We start from the raw sequence: 19,762 nt of genomic DNA, 5'->3' as shown, positions 1-19,762 counted from the left end.
GTGGGGAATTGAATATAGGTTGGGTAATGACTATAACATAACTGTAAATGTTTCTTCATGACTCTCCAAACCAGTGTTTAAAAAATATTTTGGCATCATTTCCTGGCCCCGGGGGTGGGGATTGTTTGGGTAGGGGTGGATAAATATTCAACTGTTACATCCTGATCAAATTCTGAACTCAATTGGTTTGAAAATAGATAAATATTTTTTTTATCACAAGGGGGGTACTTTTTATGCAGGTATAAAAAGTATCCGGATACTTTTTGGTAGGGGGGTACTTTTTATGCATGACACCGGCGTCCGTTGTTGAGGGTCCGGCCGTCAGGCGTCAACTTTTTACTTTCAACAACTTCTTCTCAATAACCAATAGGCCCAGGCTGATGATATTTTGCCAGTAATATGCTCGGATGAATGGCTACCAAGTTTGTTCAAATGAATGACCTTGACTTATATTCAAGGTCACAAAGGTTGAATATGTTTTAACCTTTAAACAACTTCTTTTGAACAACCAAGAGGCCTATGATAATGCCAGTAACATGCTGGGATGAAAAACTACCAAGTTTGTTCAAATGAATGACCTTGACATATATTCAAGGTCACAGGGTCAAATATGTTAAAAACTGTTAAACAACTTCTTAATAAGCAAAATGCCAAGGGTGATGATATTTGGCCAGAAGCATTCTTGGTTGGAAGACTATAAACTCTGTTCAACCTAATGTCCTTGTTCGACATTCAAGGTCACATGCATCATATGTTTAAATCTTTTAATAGGTTATTATGAATCAAACACTGATATTCTGCCGGTAGCTGTATTTTAGTCCACTTTTAAGATTACAAGTGTGAGATTAATACCAGGTGAGCGATGCAGGCCCATTGGGCCTCTTGTTTATACTTGTCAATACATACATACACTTATGAAAACATTTGAAAAAGGATATTCGTCTCTTGATTATTCCTTTTTACAGAAAGGTTTGTCCCATGGTTGAGGGAAGGTCTTAATTTGCTTACCCATTTGTACCAGTCGCATTCCTGTCATAGATATTTCCCAGTGTCTATAAATAATGCTGAGATGCCAACAAATATTTCTTCCATTTAAATTCTGAATATTGGCATGTGTGCAATTAACTTCTGATGATGGATAATTACTGATTCAGTAGGTTTCAACACAGACTAAGAAATCATATTGCTTGGTTTCATAGTGCGATAAGAAGTTGCAGTTGCCTAAAGGCCCCTCTCTAGTGGCCCCTTTGGAAACTTTGCATCTCAGTCAGACCACCTGTGTTTACTGCCTCATTTCAAAACTGCCAGGTGACGTTATTGGCGCTATTTTTAACAGGGCATTCCCGAACAATTTAAGTGGTCAAACTGGACATTTGGAACGGACTATGAATATGGGGATAGCGAGGTAACATAAGTGAAAGTGCATACAACACATATATTCATCTATTCCTCCAACCAAGAATATGTACATTGGTAGAAAAAGTTTTAATGATAGCTGCTTTTGATCTTCACTTTATTTGTAAAATATCATTTGATATTTCAGGCTGCAGGATGTGTGACAGAGTTAGCTACAAGAGTTGCCAACAGGGAGTTGAAGGTAAGTGAAGGCAAAATTTGTGGCAAACAGTCAAGTCAGAATGTGGAGGGTGGACTGAAATTGCAATTACGGATTAATAGTTTGATCGACCACCTGGACATACATTTTTGTTCTGGCAATTGTACAGGAAACATATCAATTAAGTATTAAATCAGGGATCGGTGGCCAGGTCGCGATTATATAATCAAAGTGTAATCAAAGTAATATCATGACAATACACATGTGTCTGTCAGCGATGTGACAGTAATATTCCGTGCACTAGCTGTGTTCTGTCAGGGTATTAAACATGGTTAGGAACTAAAGTTGTTTAACTGGCGCATGCACATGTTTACAAAAAGACACTTAATAATCGCTAACATGTGGCATCTTTATGTACAAATTGGCCAATATAGAGTCATTTCCAATTTTCACAGAAATATTTTTGCATATTCATGAGGTTGATGTCGGCCACGTGCCGAAACCTGTGGTGTGATTGGCTGGAAGCAAGCTTCTTTTCCCCTAAAATAATCATCCAATCAACACATGTTTCGAATGCGAAAAACTTTGTTTTTGGAGGAAACAAAGATCCAAGGAGGCACAGTAGTCGTGTGGTAGGACGCCTGGCTCGTAACCGAAGGGTTATAGTCACGGCACGGCACTGTGTTGTAGCTTTCAGCAAGATACTTTACTCTGCTTGTTCCAGTCTACTCAGCTGTAAATGAGTATGTGGTTGGGCAATGCTAGAATTGTAGAATGCTAGTTATGAGCGCCGAAATGGCGGCACCAGCTGTATGCTCCCCAGGGAGTTTAGAAAGATTTTGGCTGGTTGCAAAGGCCCTATAACCGGGAGGATAATTTGTGAACCGCTTTGAGACGACCTACGAACTAGGTTGTGATATAGCGGTATATAAGAACCTCAAATTATCATTATTATTATTATGTCTGAGGAACAAGAAAACATTTGATGTACATTATTACAAGGATTTTAAAAGAAAAATTGTCCATCTTTCCAACTGTATTGAACATTTTTAGCTCACCTGGCCCAAAGGGCCAAGGGAGCTTATGCCATGGTGCAGCATCCGTCGTCCGGTGTCAATATTTTGCTTTAAACAACTTCTTCTTAATAACCAAAAGGCCTAGGGTGATGATATTTGGCCAGAAGCAAACTGGGATGGAGGGCTAACAAGCTTGTTCAAATAAATGACGTTCACCTATTTTCGAGGTCACATGGGTCAAATATGTTAAAAACTTTAAACAACTTCTTCTGAATAACCAAAATGCCCAGAGTGATGATATTTGGCCAGTAGATTGCTGATATGAAAGCCAACCAAGTTTGTTCAAATGAATGACCTTCATATGTTTTCAAGGTCACATGGGTCAATCATCTTATTTTTTTGTTATACAACTTCTTCTTAATAACTAAGAGACCTAGAATAATGATATTTGGCCAGTAACATGCTAGGATGAAGGGCTACCAAGTTTGTTCAAATGAATGACCTTTACTTATACTCAAGGTCACAGGGGTCAAAAGTGTTAAAAACCTTTAAACAACTTCTCCTGAATAACCAAAATGCCCAGAGTGATGATATTTGGCCAGGATCAGGCTGGGATGAAGGGCTACCGGGGGTGTTCAAATGAATGACCTTGACATATATTCAAGGTCACAGGGGTCAAATATGTTAAAAACATTTAAACAACTTTTCCTAAATAACCGCAAGTCCTAGGATGATGATATTAGGCCAGGAGCAGGCTGGGATGAAGGGCTACCAAGTTTGTTCAAATGAATGACCTTGACTTATATTTAAGGTCACAGGGGTCAATATGTTAAAAACCTTTAAACAACTTCTCCTGAATAACCAAAATGCCCAGAGTGATGATATTTGGCCAGTACCATGCTAGGATGAAGGGTTACCAAGTTTGTTCAAATGAATGACCTTTACTTATTTTTAAGGTCTCAGGGGTCATATATGTTTAAAACCTTTAAACAACTTCTTCTCAATAACCTAAAGTCCTAGGATGATGATATTTGGCCAGTAGCATGCTGGTATAAAGGGCAACAAGGTTTATTCAAATGAATGATATTTACTTATATTCAAGGTCACTGGGGTCAAATATGTTTAAAACTTTTATACAACTTCTTCTGAATAACCAAGAGGCCTATGATAATGATATTTGGCCAGTAGCATGCTGAGATATAGGGCTATAAGGTTTGTTCAAATGAATGACCTTTACATATACTCAAGGTCACAGGGGTCAAATATGTTTAAAACCTTTAAACGACTTCTTCTCGATTAACCAAAGGCCAAGTGTGATGATATTTGGTCATTAACAGGCGTGGATGAAGGGCTACCAATTTTGTCAAAATGAATGACCTTCGTCCATATTCAAGGTCACAGTCGTCAATATATGTTTAAATCTTTAAATGACTTGTTCTGTATAACCAAAAGGTCCAGGGTAATGATATTTTGTAAAAAGCATGACGGGATGGAAGACTTAAAACTCTGTTCAACCTAATGTCCTTGTTCGACATTCAAGGTCACAGGCGTCATACGTTTATATCTTTTAATAGGTTCTTATGAATCAAACACTGATATTCTGCCTGTAGCTGTATTTTAGTCCATTTTTAAGATTACAAGTGTGAGATTAATACCAGGTAAGTGATTCAGGCCCATTAGGCCTCTTGTTTTATATGTTAACTAGAAAGGATATAGAGGTGGGGTCAATTTTTCAACATCGCGAGCTTCCCTCTCTTAACCTATCATTGGGGTTGGCATTTTAACCAACAGTTCATCTGATCCCAAAAAACGTAAAATTACTCTGAACACCTTAGTTTAGGTCCAAATATAGCTGTAATCAATTATCAGATCCCTGTGGTGACTATATCCTTAAGTCAGACATCATGTCTTTTCGTAAGTAAGGTATAGTGACTATATCCTTAAGTCAGACATCATGTCTTTTCAGAAGTAAGGTAGTGACTATATTTGTAAGACATAAGTTATGTCTTTTCATAGGTAAGGTAGTGACTATATCCTTTAGACAGAAATCATGTCTTTTCATTAGTAAGGTAATGACTATATCCTTAAGACAGAAATCATGTCTTTTTAGGTCACCTGAGCTTTGCTCAAGTGACCTATTCCAATCACTTTCCGTCCGTCGTCGTCCGTCGTTCGTCGTGCGTAAACTTTTACATTATCAACTTCTTCTCAAGAACCAGTGGATGGAATTTTTTCAAACTTGGTCAGAATTATCCTTGGTAGATGAGGCTATCAAATTGTAAAATTGGGATTCCTACCCCAACCCTAGGGGCCAGGGCGGGGCCCAAAAGGGAAAATTAACCAATATTTCAAAAATCTTCTCCTCCAGTCTCAGAGGTATTACAGTCATTTTCTCTGCATGGATGGAAAGATCATCAGGGGCTTTATTTAAATTGTAAATTTCAGGACCCCCGAGCTATCCGTTCTCCCTTGGGGAGGGGGTAAAGTTTACTATAGTTTATATAGGGAAACAACACTTTTGGGTATATTTTGACAATTTTCTGTTGGAAATTATTTTTACTTGGTCAGAAACATCTTTGGTGGATGACGGTATCAAATTGTAAACTTGGAATTCCTGCCCCATCCCCAGGGGTTAGAGCGGGGCCCCAAAGGGAACATTTACAAATATTTTAAAATTCTTATCCTTTGATGACATGACAAGTATTGTATTTCACTTAGTTTACATGCTGATTTCCACATCACATCTTAACAATAAAATAAAGCTACCAGTATCTATGATACTCAGGTGACCGCTAAGGCCCTTGGGCCTCTTGTCATAGGTAAGGTAATGGCTATATCCTTAAGACAGAAATCATGTCTTTTCATAGGTAAGGTAGTGACTATATCCTTAAGACAGAAACCATGTCTTTTCATAAGTAAGGTAGTGACTATATCCTTAAGACAGAAATCATGTCTTTTCATAAGTAAGGTGTAGTGACTATATCCTTAAGACAGAAACCATGTCTTTTCATAAGTAATGTAGTGACTATATCCTTAATACAGAAATCATGTCTTTTCATAGGTAAGGTAGTGACAATATCCTCAAGTCAGAAATCATGTTGTCAGCTTTTCTATATAAAAATGAATGTTGTTTACCTTTGCCTGTTAACTATTGTGATCCTAATTTTTATCAAAAACAATACTTACCACGTCCAATTATAATGCAAATGATCTCCAACTACCAGTTCTTTAACTCCCCAAGTAAAGTTTCAAATGCCCCGCGCAAATACGAAACTACTCCCTGTCAAAACAGGACAAACGGGTGTAAGATACGCGCGCACCTCCAACTTCCTCTTTCTTCAACTCGAAAGAAGCACATGGCTGTTATTTTTACCCTGGACTTCGTTCAAGTTTTCCGAGGGCGGTAACATGTGTCATTGTTTGTTTTCATTCTTCATTTATTATAAAAGTTTCCCTGCTATTGTTTATATATATATATTTGCCTTTATTCACCGTATTTCGTTGTAAACATCGGTACCATTGCCACGTGTTTTGGTCCCCGTCCGTTTTTCGTGACTGTTTACTTTCACTTTCGTTTTCGTTTACAGTGATTTTTGTGAACTAAAATTATTTTATTTTACAAATAAAGGCTGATTTTTTTGTTTATCTTGTTGTTTGTGAACCATGAAGGACTCCTCCAAGTCTGACAAACGTGGTAAGAGGTCCCAAGACTATCCAGCCCTTGGCTGGCCCTAGCCTAGAGAGCACAGGTGTTTGCTATCCTGTTGCCAGGGAGTTTGGTTCCCCTTCCATTGGTGTTAGTTCATCTCTGGAAAGTGTGGGCCCTCCTCCAATCTCTGACTTTGGGTCCTCTGCTGTGATGGGGAGTGGTAATTCTTTAAATTATCTGGGCCCCTCAGAGTGTAGCAGCACTGCCATCTCTTATGACTCTTCACGGTCCCTTCTCTTTCCTGGTCAAGTATCTGGTATCAACCCTGTCAGGGTCGATTCCGTGCCAGCTTGCACCATATGGAACCCGTGGGCCGCGCCCATGGGTAATGGAGAAGGTGACAAGTCTGACAAGAGTCGGGCGACACCCCATGGTCTCGGGTATGAGTCCTTTGGGCCTCATGCTTCGGGTACTGTGCATCATGGTTTTGGTGCTTTCCAGCAGCAAACTGGTCATATGTCTGGCCCTAGGCCTTTCATTTCTGGTTTCTGGTCAGGCTGTTCCTTTCATTGTACCCACTAGTCAGTTTGGTCAGTACTGGGGTCACTCCTTTCCTTATGATCCTAGGGCACCATTTCCTCAGGGATTTGGGTACAACTCAGGTAATCCTCCGGGATTTAATCAGGGTTGGGACCGGTGTCACCTCAGCAGGTAGGGGGCTCGCTGAATGCTCAGCTCCTACCCACCTCTGGGGCTGGGGAGGAAGTTGTGTTTAAAAGACCTATTAGTGCTTTTAGGACATCTCGCTCTAAGATCAATATCCCCGCCTCTCGTAGGTCACCTGGGAGTGTGATGACTGAGATTCAGTCAGAACCTCCTTTTCCTTGTCATGATTCAGATTCTTCGGAATCTGAAGATGATGAGGTGTCAGCTGAGATTGAGGTAGAGCCTGAGGTTGAGGCTGAAGCCCACTATGCTCTGGCTGGCATGAATCCTCGGGGAGGAGGTTTGTCCTTCCTCTGTGGCGTCTGCCATTCCAGAGGCGACAACGCTGCTGAGTCAGCTTGTTCCGCCTTAGGTTTCAGCTTGTTCCAACAAGTCTTTGCCTGAGGGTTCTGTTGTTTCCTCGGCTTTGGCTGTCGCCCATGCTAGGATAGCAGAGAAGGCTGCTTCGTCCTCTCGTGCATCTGGTGCAGCTGGCCTACAGTTGAGTTTGGCAGATTTGTCTGAGGTTAGGTCCTCAGACTATGCCATTCAAAACGCCAAACTAGAGTGTCAACCAGCTAAACTGGAAACTCACAAGCTTCGGCAATGGCCAGGACCGGCGACTGACCAGGTGGTATTCTCTTCCAAGGAACACCACAAACTGGAGAAAATCCTGCGGCTTTCTCTCCAGGTACTCTCATATTTTGATTTCCTGACGGTGACCCTTTTCCGTTTATCGGAAGTGCCATTCAGGGAGTCAGAGGTTGATGAGAGTGACAGACGGGCTGTGCAGGATAGGTTGACCTCATCCTTGCACAACTGTCTAAAGACCTCTGCAGCTTTGCAGTGTACACTGCTGGCCAATTTGATTCTTACCAGGCGAGCCTCTGTGCTTAAAGGTAAGACATTGAGGGTCCTTGGCTCTTTGGGGGTGCCCTTTCTTCTATTCTGAAGGAAGTTAAGGAAGATCCAGTAGCCTCGGCACTTTTGATTTCAAAAGTGTCGGCTGCTGGTAAGGCATGAACCCCTCGGGGTTCGGGCCAGGCCAAGAAGAAGGCTAAGTCGAGGCCTCGTCAGACTCAGTCTGCGGCTAAGGCTAAGTCTACCTTTAAGGCCAAAGCCAAGGGTAAGGGCAAGCAGTGTGCCAAACCCTCTGGGGGTAAGAAGCAGTATTCCTGACTTTTCCCCTCCTTAGTAGATCAGAGGTCTCTTTTACCCGGTCTCATAACGGTCGTAGACAGCCTCATAAACGTTTGGGAAGGTCTTATCCTTCCTCAACCGGGCGCACGCATCCTACACCCGTATGTCCGCTTTTGGACAGGGAGTAGTTTCGTATTTGCACGGGGCATTTGAAATTTTACTTTTGGAGTTAAAGAACTGGTAGTTGGAGATCATTTGCAAAGTAATTGGACGTGGTAAGTAGTTTTATCATAAAAATGGGTTTTACATAAAAAAAACTCAAATCAGTTTGGCCCCAAACTGCTTCTTTCAAAGTCAGCATTGTTTTTTTATCCAGAATGGTTTTGCCATCGTTCGACCACCTGGTCACCATGCAGAATCTCACCAAGCCATGTAAGTATATCGGGGCAAAATTCAGGGCTTTTTTGTGTTAAAATAATGTATGTTATTGCTGTCAAGATTGAAAATTCAAAGATGACATGTATCTGAAATAGCTTTTCATGATTTATCTAAACTGATTTTATCAGTGGTTTAGAGTAATTGACTATTTTTTTTCATAAATAAAGATTGGTGGAGATGAGCCGTCATGAAGCTATATCAACCTCATCACATATTTAGATAGAATTTGGATTGTTGATAATTGTAACACTTAAAGTACACTTTCTTTTTCCCTGTAAATGAATTCGCTTTTATTCTGAACTATATCTTAAAGTTTGAGCTCACCTGCCCAAAGGGCAGTAAGCTTATGCCGCGGCGCATCTGTCCGGCATCTGTCTGGCGTCAACTTTTTACTTTGAACAACTTCTTCCCAGTAACCAAAAAACCAGTAGCATGATGGGATGAAGGGCTACCAAGTTTGTTAAAATGAATGACCTTCGCCCATTTACAAGGTCACAGGGGTCAAATGTTGGAATGAAAGGCTATAAAGTTTGTTCAACTTAATGTCCTTGTTTGGTCACATGAGTCATATGTATAAATCTTTTAATAGAATCAAACACTGATATTTTGCCTATAGCTTTATTTTAGTCCACATTTAAGATTACAAGCGTGGGATTAAAATACCAGGTGAGTGATTCAGACCCATTAGGCCTCTTGTTTTGATACTCGTTTTACTTTATGTACCTTGGGAGGATGCATAGTGTATCAGCAGGGTGTGTAAGGATTACTTACTTGGCTGTAATGGTTGAAGCTACATTTGAATGCCAAAATTATCAGAACTTTATTTGTTTATTCTTCCAGGGGTTTCTGCTACTTCAACTCTATAGCCATTGCTGCCAAACAGTTGAGGGAAAAATGCAAACTAGAAAGGATTTTAATTGTTGACTGGGTATGTTTATTAGATTTATGTGCCAGCTAAAGGAAAGCCTGTTTACCATGATTTGTGGGGAAAAAATAATTTTATTTAATCATTTGAAAATGCTTTTAAGTCTGTGAAGATAAATGTGTAAAGTTACAATAGAGGAAACACTTATGTCTTATTATAAACAACATGGTATGTCAATATAGTTGACCATTATCAGAAGAAATACACAATCTTACAATAGAAGGGAAGTAACTCTTACACCAAAGCCATTCCCTAACAACATGTGCGCTATTTCCCGTTTAGAGACAGTATGACCTAATGTCTAGCAATTTTTACACGACAAGGTATTGATTTGATTGTGATAAGAAAATATGTTAAATTCATAAAAAATAAATGAATGGAAAAACTTAAGGTTTTCATTGGATAAAAAAGTACAATGTTTAGACTTTCATTTTAAAGATACATCTATTCTAAATAATACATATGGACTGTTCTTAAAATAGACCTGAAATATTCTTAGATAGCTCTCAAAATTCCGTTAAAATAAAGTCAATAAGACATATAATCAAAATATAAATATGGTGATTCTCCATAAATAACGAGGTAGGCATTTGAAATGACCAAATTCAAAACTTTCTGTCCATAATATTTTTCGAAACATTTGGAATAAAGAAAATAGCAGTTACTATGGCATTCATTATAAGGATGACACCCCTGACAGTGTAACAGTAAGGTATGACACCCCTGACAGTGTAACAGTAAGGTATGACACCCCTGACAGTGTTACAGTAAGGTATGACACCCCTGACAGTGTTACAGTAAGGTATGACACCCCTGACAGTGTTACAGTAAGGTATGACACCCCTGACAGTGTTACAGTAAGGTATGACACCCCTGACAGTGTTACAGTAAGGTATGACACCCCTGACAGTGTTACAGTAAGGTATGACACCCCTGACAGTGTTACAGTAAGGTATGACACCCCTGACAGTGTTACAGTAAGGTATGACACCCCTGACAGTGTTACAGTAAGGTATGACACCCCTGACAGTGTTACAGTAAGGTATGACACCCCTGACAGTGTTACAGTAAGGTATGACACCCCTGACAGTGTTACAGTAAGGTATGACACCCCTGACAGTGTTACAGTAAGGTATGACACCCCTGACAGTGTTACAGTAAGGTATGACACCCCTGACAGTGTTACAGTAAGGTATGACACCCCTGACAGTGTTACAGTAAGGTATGACACCCCTGACAGTGTTACAGTAAGGTATGACACCCCTGACAGTGTTACAGTAAGGTATGACACCCCTGACAGTGTTACAGTAAGGTATGACACCCCTGACAGTGTTACAGTAAGGTATGACACCCCTGACAGTGTTACAGTAAGGTATGACACCCCTGACAGTGTTACAGTAAGGTATGACACCCCTGACAGTGTTACAGTAAGGTATGACACCCCTGACAGTGTTACAGTAAGGTATGACACCCCTGACAGTGTTACAGTAAGGTATGACACCCCTGACAGTGTTACAGTAAGGTATGACACCCCTGACAGTGTTACAGTAAGGTATGACACCCCTGACAGTGTTACAGTAAGGTATGACACCCCTGACAGTGTTACAGTAAGGTATGACACCCCTGACAGTGTTACAGTAAGGTATGACACCCCTGACAGTGTTACAGTAAGGTATGACACCCCTGACAGTGTTACAGTAAGGTATGACACCCCTGACAGTGTTACAGTAAGGTATGACACCCCTGACAGTGTTACAGTAAGGTATGACACCCCTGACAGTGTTACAGTAAGGTATGACACCCCTGACAGTGTTACAGTAAGGTATGACACCCCTGACAGTGTTACAGTAAGGTATGACACCCCTGACAGTGTTACAGTAAGGTATGACACCCCTGACAGTGTTACAGTAAGGTATGACACCCCTGACAGTGTTACAGTAAGGTATGACACCCCTGACAGTGTTACAGTAAGGTATGACACCCCTGACAGTGTTACAGTAAGGTATGACACCCCTGACAGTGTTACAGTAAGGTATGACACCCCTGACAGTGTTACAGTAAGGTATGACACCCCTGACAGTGTTACAGTAAGGTATGACACCCCTGACAGTGTTACAGTAAGGTATGACACCCCTGACAGTGTTACAGTAAGGTATGACACCCCTGACAGTGTTACAGTAAGGTATGACACCCCTGACAGTGTTACAGTAAGGTATGACACCCCTGACAGTGTTACAGTAAGGTATGACACCCCTGACAGTGTTACAGTAAGGTATGACACCCCTGACAGTGTTACAGTAAGGTATGACACCCCTGACAGTGTTACAGTAAGGTATGACACCCCTGACAGTGTTACAGTAAGGTATGACACCCCTGACAGTGTTACAGTAAGGTATGACACCCCTGACAGTGTTACAGTAAGGTATGACACCCCTGACAGTGTTACAGTAAGGTATGACACCCCTGACAGTGTTACAGTAAGGTATGACACCCCTGACAGTGTTACAGTAAGGTATGACACCCCTGACAGTGTTACAGTAAGGTATGACACCCCTGACAGTGTTACAGTAAGGTATGACACCCCTGACAGTGTTACAGTAAGGTATGACACCCCTGACAGTGTAACAGTAAGATTATCATCTCCTCTTATTTCTGGGTCAAAGTTGGTTTCATCCTAAACACATTAGACATGTTGGACCCTGATTATCAAATACTATTCCTGATGACTGACATTTCATTATTCTTGAAAAGTTATTCCAGAATTGAATCAGACATCAAATTAACAAGATTCCACTCTTAACGATATTTTGATTTTGTCATTACAGGATGTTCACCATGGTAACTCAACTCAGCAGATGTTTTACACTGATCCAAATGTGTTGTATATTTCAATGCATCGTCACGACAATGGCAACTTTTTTCCGGGCACTGGCTCACCCGGAGAATGTGGGGAGGGTAAGGGACTAGGATTCAACGTCAATATTGCCTTTGGAGGAGGTCTGAACCCACCGTTAAAAGACGCTGAATATCTAGCAGCATTTAGGTGAGCATTCTCAGTCCATGTTTTTTCTCAGCTGGAAAAAATAACTAGTCTCTTTTTCTTTTCCTTTTTACATATCTGAATTCTGTAATAAATTGAAGTTTGTTTTTAAAAAAAATTGTTAATGAATCTAACTTATTTGAAATGTTAGTGAAAAGGTTTATACATGAACCTGAAAAAATGATAAAACAGTGTCTCAATAAGACATATTTAGCTCACCTACCCCCTATCCTTCCTACCACCTACCCCCTATCCTTCCTACCACCTACCCCCTATCCCTCCTACCACCTACCCCCTATCCTTCCGTCAACATTTCCTTCAAAATGATACTAGTTCTAAACAGTTCTATGGATTTTGCCAAAATTTGCCAGGGGCAACCTAATGCAAGGTGGACTGAATTTCGTATATAAGAAAGGGGCGGGTCCTAAAAGGGGGAAATGTTTAACATCTTTCTCCTTTAGTAAAATGGAGGGATTTAAACCAAATTTTAGGTGGAACATCTTTCGGCAAAGGGGACTCAATTTTGTATGAAAGAATGCTTTGGCCCCCCTCAGGCAGAGGACCACTAGAGGGAACATATAGTAGTAAATGTTTAAAATATTTAAAATCCCAAGTATTTACAGGACCTACCATTGAGTGCTATATCTTTACTTCATACCAATTATTTTAAACACATTCAGGTGAGCGATACAGGCCATCTGGGCCTCTTGTTGTGAATTTCATTGTTGTTTAAATTCTGTTTCTTACTTTTTCTTTTTGTTCTTTTCAAATAACTGCTTCTATTTTCTCCCTCAGAACATTAGTGATGCCGATGGCTAAGGAGTTCCAACCAGACATGGTGTTGGTATCGTCAGGATTCGACGCAGCTATGGGGCATGCAGCTCCCCTTGGCGGCTATGAAGTCTCAGCTTCATGTATGTAAACACCCTCATGGCAATGTGTCTACTCTGTAACTGTCCATATCTTTCCTTCATCAATGAATACTTTTTAGCATACCTGGCCCTTTCGGACCAGGTGAGCTTATGCCGTGGTGCGACGTCTGTCGTCTGTCCGTCCGTCGTCCGGCCATCGTCTGGCGTCAATATTTTACTTTAAACAACTTCTTCTGAATAACAAAAAGGGTTAGGGTGATGATATTTGGCCAGTAGCATGCTGGGATAAAGGGTTACCAAGTTTGTTCAAATGAAGGACCTTGACCCACTTTCAAGGTCACAGGGGTCAAATGTCTTAAAATCTTCAAAAAACAACTTTTTCTCAATAACCAAAAGCACCAGGGTACTGATATTGGGCCGGTAGCATGCTGGGATGAAGGGCTACCAAGTTTATCCAAATGAATGACCTTGACCCACTTTCAAGGTCATAGAGGTCAAATGTCTTTAAATCTTCAAACAACTTCTTCTCAATAACCAAAAGGCCCAGGGTACTTATATTGGGCCTGTAGCATGCTGGGATGAAGGGCTACAAAGTTTGTTCAAATGAATGACGTTGACCAACTTTCAAGGTCACAGGGGTCAAATGTCTTAAAATCTTCAAACGACTTCCTCTCAAAAACCAAAAGGCCTAGGGTGATGATATTTGGCCAGTAGCATGCTGGGATGAAGGGCTACCAAGTTTGTTCAAATGAATGACCTAGACCCACTTTCAATGTCACAGGGGTCAAATATGTTGAAATCTTCCAACGACTTCTTCTCAATAACCAAAAGGCCTAGGGTACTGATATTGGGCCTGTAGCATGCTGGGATGAAGGGCTAGTAAGTTCGTTCAAATGAATGACCTTGACCAACTTTCAAGGTCACAGGGGTCAAATGTCTTAAAATCTTCAAACAACTTCTTCTCAATAACCGAAAAGCCAAGGGTACTGATATAAGGCCAGTAGCATGCTTGGATGAAAGGCTACCAAGTTTGTTCAAATGAATGATCTTGACCCACTTTCAAGGTCACGGGGGTAAAATGTCTTGAAATCTTCAAACAACTTCTTCTCAATAACCGAAAAGCCCAGGGTACTGATATTGGGCCTGAAGCATGATGGGATGAAAAGCTACCAAGTTCGTCAAATGAATGACCTTGATCCTCTTTCAACCTAATGTCCTTGTTTGACATTCAAGGTCACAGGCGTCATGTTTAAATCTTTTAATAGGTTTTTATGAATCAAACACTGATATTCTGTCTGTAGCTGTATTTTAGTCCACTTTTAAGATTACAAGTGTGAGATTGATACCAGGTGAACGATGCAGGCCCGTTGGGCCTCTTGTTTCAAAGAGTTTCAACTAATGACATCTGTATGATGTGCTATGAATGGTAATTTAACCTGTGTTCATTGGTAAGTGACACATGTAAAACCTACAAACAGATAATTGTAATGAAATGTTGTTGAAGAGAGATAGCTCTACAATAAATCAAAGTTGAGTGCAGTATAGATTCTTAAACTTCACATCTTATCAATTATTTCTAATAAAGGATATCTTGTTGTCACAATGTCTTGATACTTTCTTAAAATATAATGATTTATTCTAAAAGTCATTTTAACATTTTGCATTTGTTTTGTCACAGGTTTTGGTCACATGACTCGAGAGTTGATGGGGTTGGCTGATGGGAAAATCGTGTTAGCCTTAGAGGGAGGATATGAATTGACAGCTATTTGTGACTGCACAGAAATGTGTGTGAAGGCCCTTCTGGGAGAGGAGGTGAGTACGATCCTGTTACCCACTATTGCCTTCCACGCTTCAAATTGTAAGGACAAAGTTGTTTAGAGAGAAATCTACAAAAAGAATTCTGTCGAAAATAAGGAGAACATTTAAATAGCTTGATGTTGTTAATTAAATGAATTGATATTGTTGGATAGTTTTCATTCAGGATCAATTCTCACTCTGGTCCTAAGTTATTATTCAGGATCAATGGTCACTCTGGTCCTAAGTTATAATTCAGGATCAATTCTCACTCTGGTCCTAAGTTATAATTCAGGATCAATGGTCTCTCTGGTCCTAAGTTATAATTTAGGATCAATGGTCTCTCTGGTCCTAAGTTATAATTCAGGATCAAAGGTCACTCTGGTCCTAAATTATAATTCATGATCAATGGTCACTCTGGTCCTAAGTTATAATTTAGGATCAATGGTCACTCTGGTCCTAAGTAATAATTTAGGATCAATGGTCACTCTGGTCCTAAGTTATAATTTAGGATCAATGGGTCAAAACACTAATAAAAGAAAACACTCCTGCGACCTGGAAAATCATACCAAACTACTTTTTAAACAAATATGGGAAAGACCTGCTCATTTTAAAAATGAATCTAGACGAAATTAAATCTCTACCAAAAATAAAAGAAACACCATTATTTTATCAAGAAGTTATCAAAGCTTGGATTACACTGGGTGGAGAACAAACGAAAAATTATATCAATCAGCTGGAAGTAAGAAAACAACCAATATGGGGAAACAAACATATCAAAATCAAAAATAAAGTACTAATTTTTACTAACTGGATAAATTCAGGTATACTACTAATTGACGATATTTTTGAGAATTGTTCCATCTCTCAAATAATGATTTTATCAAACTTAAAAAACAAAAGAAACTGGATGTCAGAACTAACACAATTAAAACAGGCTATACCGAAGGAATGGGTGAATAAACTCAAACTTACAACCTACCCAACATTACACTACAAAACACAATTGAAAGTTTTAGACAGCCCTACCGATAAAAAAATCTCTATAGAACAGCTAAACAGCAAAACTTCCTACAGCATATTAATAAAACAGAAATTTATCAAACCCTATATATATGAAGCGTGGAATAAAACATTTGATACATCTATAAGAAAATCAAGATGGTCTGAAATATCAGAATTCATATTCAAGAAAATACACGATAATAGAATTGTTCAATTTAAATATAAACTCATTAATCAAATAGTTCCTACACAGCAACAACTTGAAAAATAGAAAATTTCAAACACCCCAAAATGTAAACATTGTGGGAAATGTGAAGACTACAAGACTTTGTAGAATGCTCCTACTTAAAAACGCTCTGGGTCAATTCAGCATGTAAAATAAACAAAAGCAGAATATTAGAATTTAAAGTAATGGGAAACAACATCAGCGTCCCTGTATATGAAACACCCAACATTATATATACACTAATAGGATACTCCATTTACAGAACATACCACATAAGTGAATGCAAAACCTTATCAATAAATGTTATAAATATATTGAAACAAGATCTGGAAAACTATTTATGGAAAACGAAATCAATACAACAGAAAAAAGGCCTGAACCTGTTTGCTTCTAGCATCTGATACACTAGTGAATATAATAATAACGAAATATTGTAGGCCAGAGTGTTTCTAGTATATCTATACGGCATATACTTACTCGTCGTAGCAATCCACATTTCTACTTTCTGTTTTAACTTAACGAGTTTCGCGTCTTTACAGATCTAACAAGTAAGCTGATCTCATTACTGTAATGAAGAAAACAATTCACACAGGTGGTCTACATAACAAACCTAAGTATCATGACTAGTCCAAATGTTTTTTAGGATATTGTTGTTTTGAAGTTTTTAACATATTTGACCCCAGTGACCTTGAATTTTAATTTTCAAGGTCAAGGTAATTTTAATGAGGAAACTTTATAGCACTCCATCCCAGGTACCTACTGGCTAAATATCATGACCCTGGGCCTAATGGAACTTGAGAAGAAGACTGTTAAAGCTTTAAACCAAAGTTGACATTTGACCCCCGACTTGCATTTATAGTTGACCTTTGACCTCATAACTGTGACTGAGAAAAATATTCGGACTGCTGGTCTTCATTACATACCCAAGTATCATGACTCTAGTTCAAATGGTTCTTAGGATATTGTTGTTTGAAATTTTTAACATATTTGACCCCTGTGACCTTCAAAGCAGGTCTAGGTCTTTTTAATGAGGAAACTTTATAGCACCACATCCAAGGTACTTACTGGCCAAATATCATGACCCTGGGCCTTATGGAACTTGAGAAGAAGACTGTTAAAGCTTTTAACCAAAGTTGACATTTGACCCCAAACTAGCACTTAAAGTTGACCTTTGACCTCATAACTGTAACTGAAAAAAATATTTGCACTGCTGGTCTACATAAAATACCCAAGTACCATAAATCTAGTTCAAATGGTTGTTAGGATATTGTTGTTTGAAATTTTTAACATATTTATCCGCTGTGACCTTGAAAGTAGATTAAGGTCATTTTAATGAGGAAACTTTATAGCACTCCATCCCAGGTACCTACTGGCAAAATATCATGACCCTGGGCCTTATGGAACTTGAGAAGAAGATTGTTAAAGCTTTTAACCAAAGTTGACATTTGACCCCCGACTAGCATTTAAAGTTGACCTTTGACCTCATTACTGTAATTGAGAAAAATATTTGCACTGCTGGTCTACATAACATACCCAAGTATCATGACTCTAGTTCAAATGGGTCTTAGGATATTGTTGTTTGAAATTTTTAACATATTTGACCGCTGTGACCTTGAAAGTAGGTCAAGGTCATTTTAATGAGGAAACTTTATAGCACTCCATCCCAGGTACCTACTGACCAAATATCATGACCCTAGGTCCTACAGTTCTTCAGAAGAAGTCGTTCAAAAGAAAAAGTTGACGGACGGACGACGGAGGCCGCAGTACGGCATAAGCTCACATGGCCCTTCGGCTCATTTAGACTGCCTAATATTGTCATACAACAGCAGGGCATGTTTCCATCTTGCTACTATTAATACACACAGCCAAGGTCAAGACCGACTTGTTCGGGAAGTGAGGCCCAGTACAGGGTAATCCACCTGGAGGCGAGGCAAAGGGAGTGTATGCATATATGTATGTAAGGATAATCTGTACGGTAACTTTGAATGTAAGTTTGAATGTAAGTAAAAATGTTAAATAAGGCAGTGAAAATAAAGCAATAATAATATAATTACTAGTAAGTATGAAATAAAGTATGACAGCCCTCTTGTGTGAGGACACATGGTTGTGAAGATGCTGATCCCAGGGCTCCCCAACCCCGGCAGTATCCTAAATGTGCTGAGGAAGTAAAATGTTTGAAAAAAAAAAGAAAAAAAGGACTGTACTAGTAAATATATGAAATGACAAACTCACTTTGAAGGTTGGCTTTCATACACATCAGTATTAAGTTTAGATCAAAAGTTACCTCAAGGTGCATTTACTGTTAACATGACTCGATCAAACAGATTAGAGGAAAGAAGCGAAAAGATCAAACTGACAAAGAACTAATGAAGATGGTACAAAGGTAGCAGTATACAGTAGAAATGGCCCGACTCTGATAAACAAGGCACATGTCGAGGAAATGAAAACACAGCGGATTTACCCTACACAACACATGTATACATGTATATATATTTGTAAACTGCATTACATTTACAATACATATAAAGTACTGAGAAGTGTATAAACCTCTTTTATCTATGTATGTCACTTGTGTGCTATTTTTGACCCAAAATTTGACCCCCGCAACTAGTATTTTTTTTCCTAAGTTCTGTCTGAAATTAAAGATTACCTACCTGGTTGCAGAATTATCTGGGTCCCAGTAAAGTTGTAAAACTTGATTTTTTGCAATTTTGCGTCGTGTGCTACCTCCTGTAAAGCTAGCTTTTCATGATTATGGCCAAAATTTTATTCTGGAACCAAAAAAATCTTTTTTTTTTCAAATGTGAAGCTCACATAGCCCACTTCATCATGCTTATACCAATTTTAGTACAGTTTTATTTTTATAATTTTTAGGTCACTTGAGACTTTGTCTCAGGTGAAACAAACCAGTTTGATCTTTTCGCTTCTTTCCTCTATTGCGATCGCCTTTTGTCCGTCATCGTCCGTCGTCCGTCCGTAAACAATTTACATTTTCGATTTCTTCTCCAAAACCCCTGATCCAATTTCAATGAAATTTTGCAGGAACCTTCCATGGACAAAGGTCAACAAAAATAGTGGCTGGTATAGTCCCAAGTCCCCAGGGGCCTGAGGGGCGGGGCCAAAAAGGGTCAAATTGACTAAAATTTCAAAAATCTTCTTCTCAAGACCCAGATATGGTAGAATCAAATACTCTTCATAGATGGAAGGGTCTTAAGGTGCTTTACCAAAATTGTGAATTTCTTGACCCTGGGGTCTCACGTTTCCCCCTTGGGAGGGGGTAAACTTTACTATAGTTTATATAGGGAAATCACATTTTGGACCAACATTTGTTTAATTTCCATTGGAAGTAATTCAATTTGGGTTAGCATTATCAGTATTAGGTAGCAGTTTGATAGTA

The 19,762-nt window shown here is 39.3% G+C and overlaps 1 protein-coding gene across 6 annotated transcripts in view; it reads left to right on the top strand.

The window, feature by feature from the left end:
- LOC110450026 (histone deacetylase 4-like) overlaps positions 1-19,762 on the top strand; it is a 230,447-nt gene that overhangs the window by 202,260 nt on the left and 8,425 nt on the right. For all 6 annotated transcript variants that reach the window (XM_021497237.1, XM_021497233.1, XM_021497232.1 and 3 more), the window contains 6 exons: positions 1,544-1,597; positions 8,442-8,497; positions 9,344-9,431; positions 12,254-12,471; positions 13,264-13,382; positions 15,019-15,152. In XM_021497237.1, the coding sequence (XP_021352912.1) occupies positions 1,544-1,597; positions 8,442-8,497; positions 9,344-9,431; positions 12,254-12,471; positions 13,264-13,382; positions 15,019-15,152 (669 nt within the window). The remainder of the gene's footprint in view (positions 1-1,543; positions 1,598-8,441; positions 8,498-9,343; positions 9,432-12,253; positions 12,472-13,263; positions 13,383-15,018; positions 15,153-19,762) is intronic.

Source organism: Mizuhopecten yessoensis, unplaced genomic scaffold (genome assembly GCF_002113885.1).
Source record: "Mizuhopecten yessoensis strain PY_sf001 unplaced genomic scaffold, ASM211388v2 scaffold4931, whole genome shotgun sequence".
Classification (NCBI taxonomy): Eukaryota; Metazoa; Mollusca; class Bivalvia; order Pectinida; family Pectinidae; genus Mizuhopecten; species Mizuhopecten yessoensis.
This window is presented reverse-complemented; position numbering and strand designations above follow the sequence as displayed.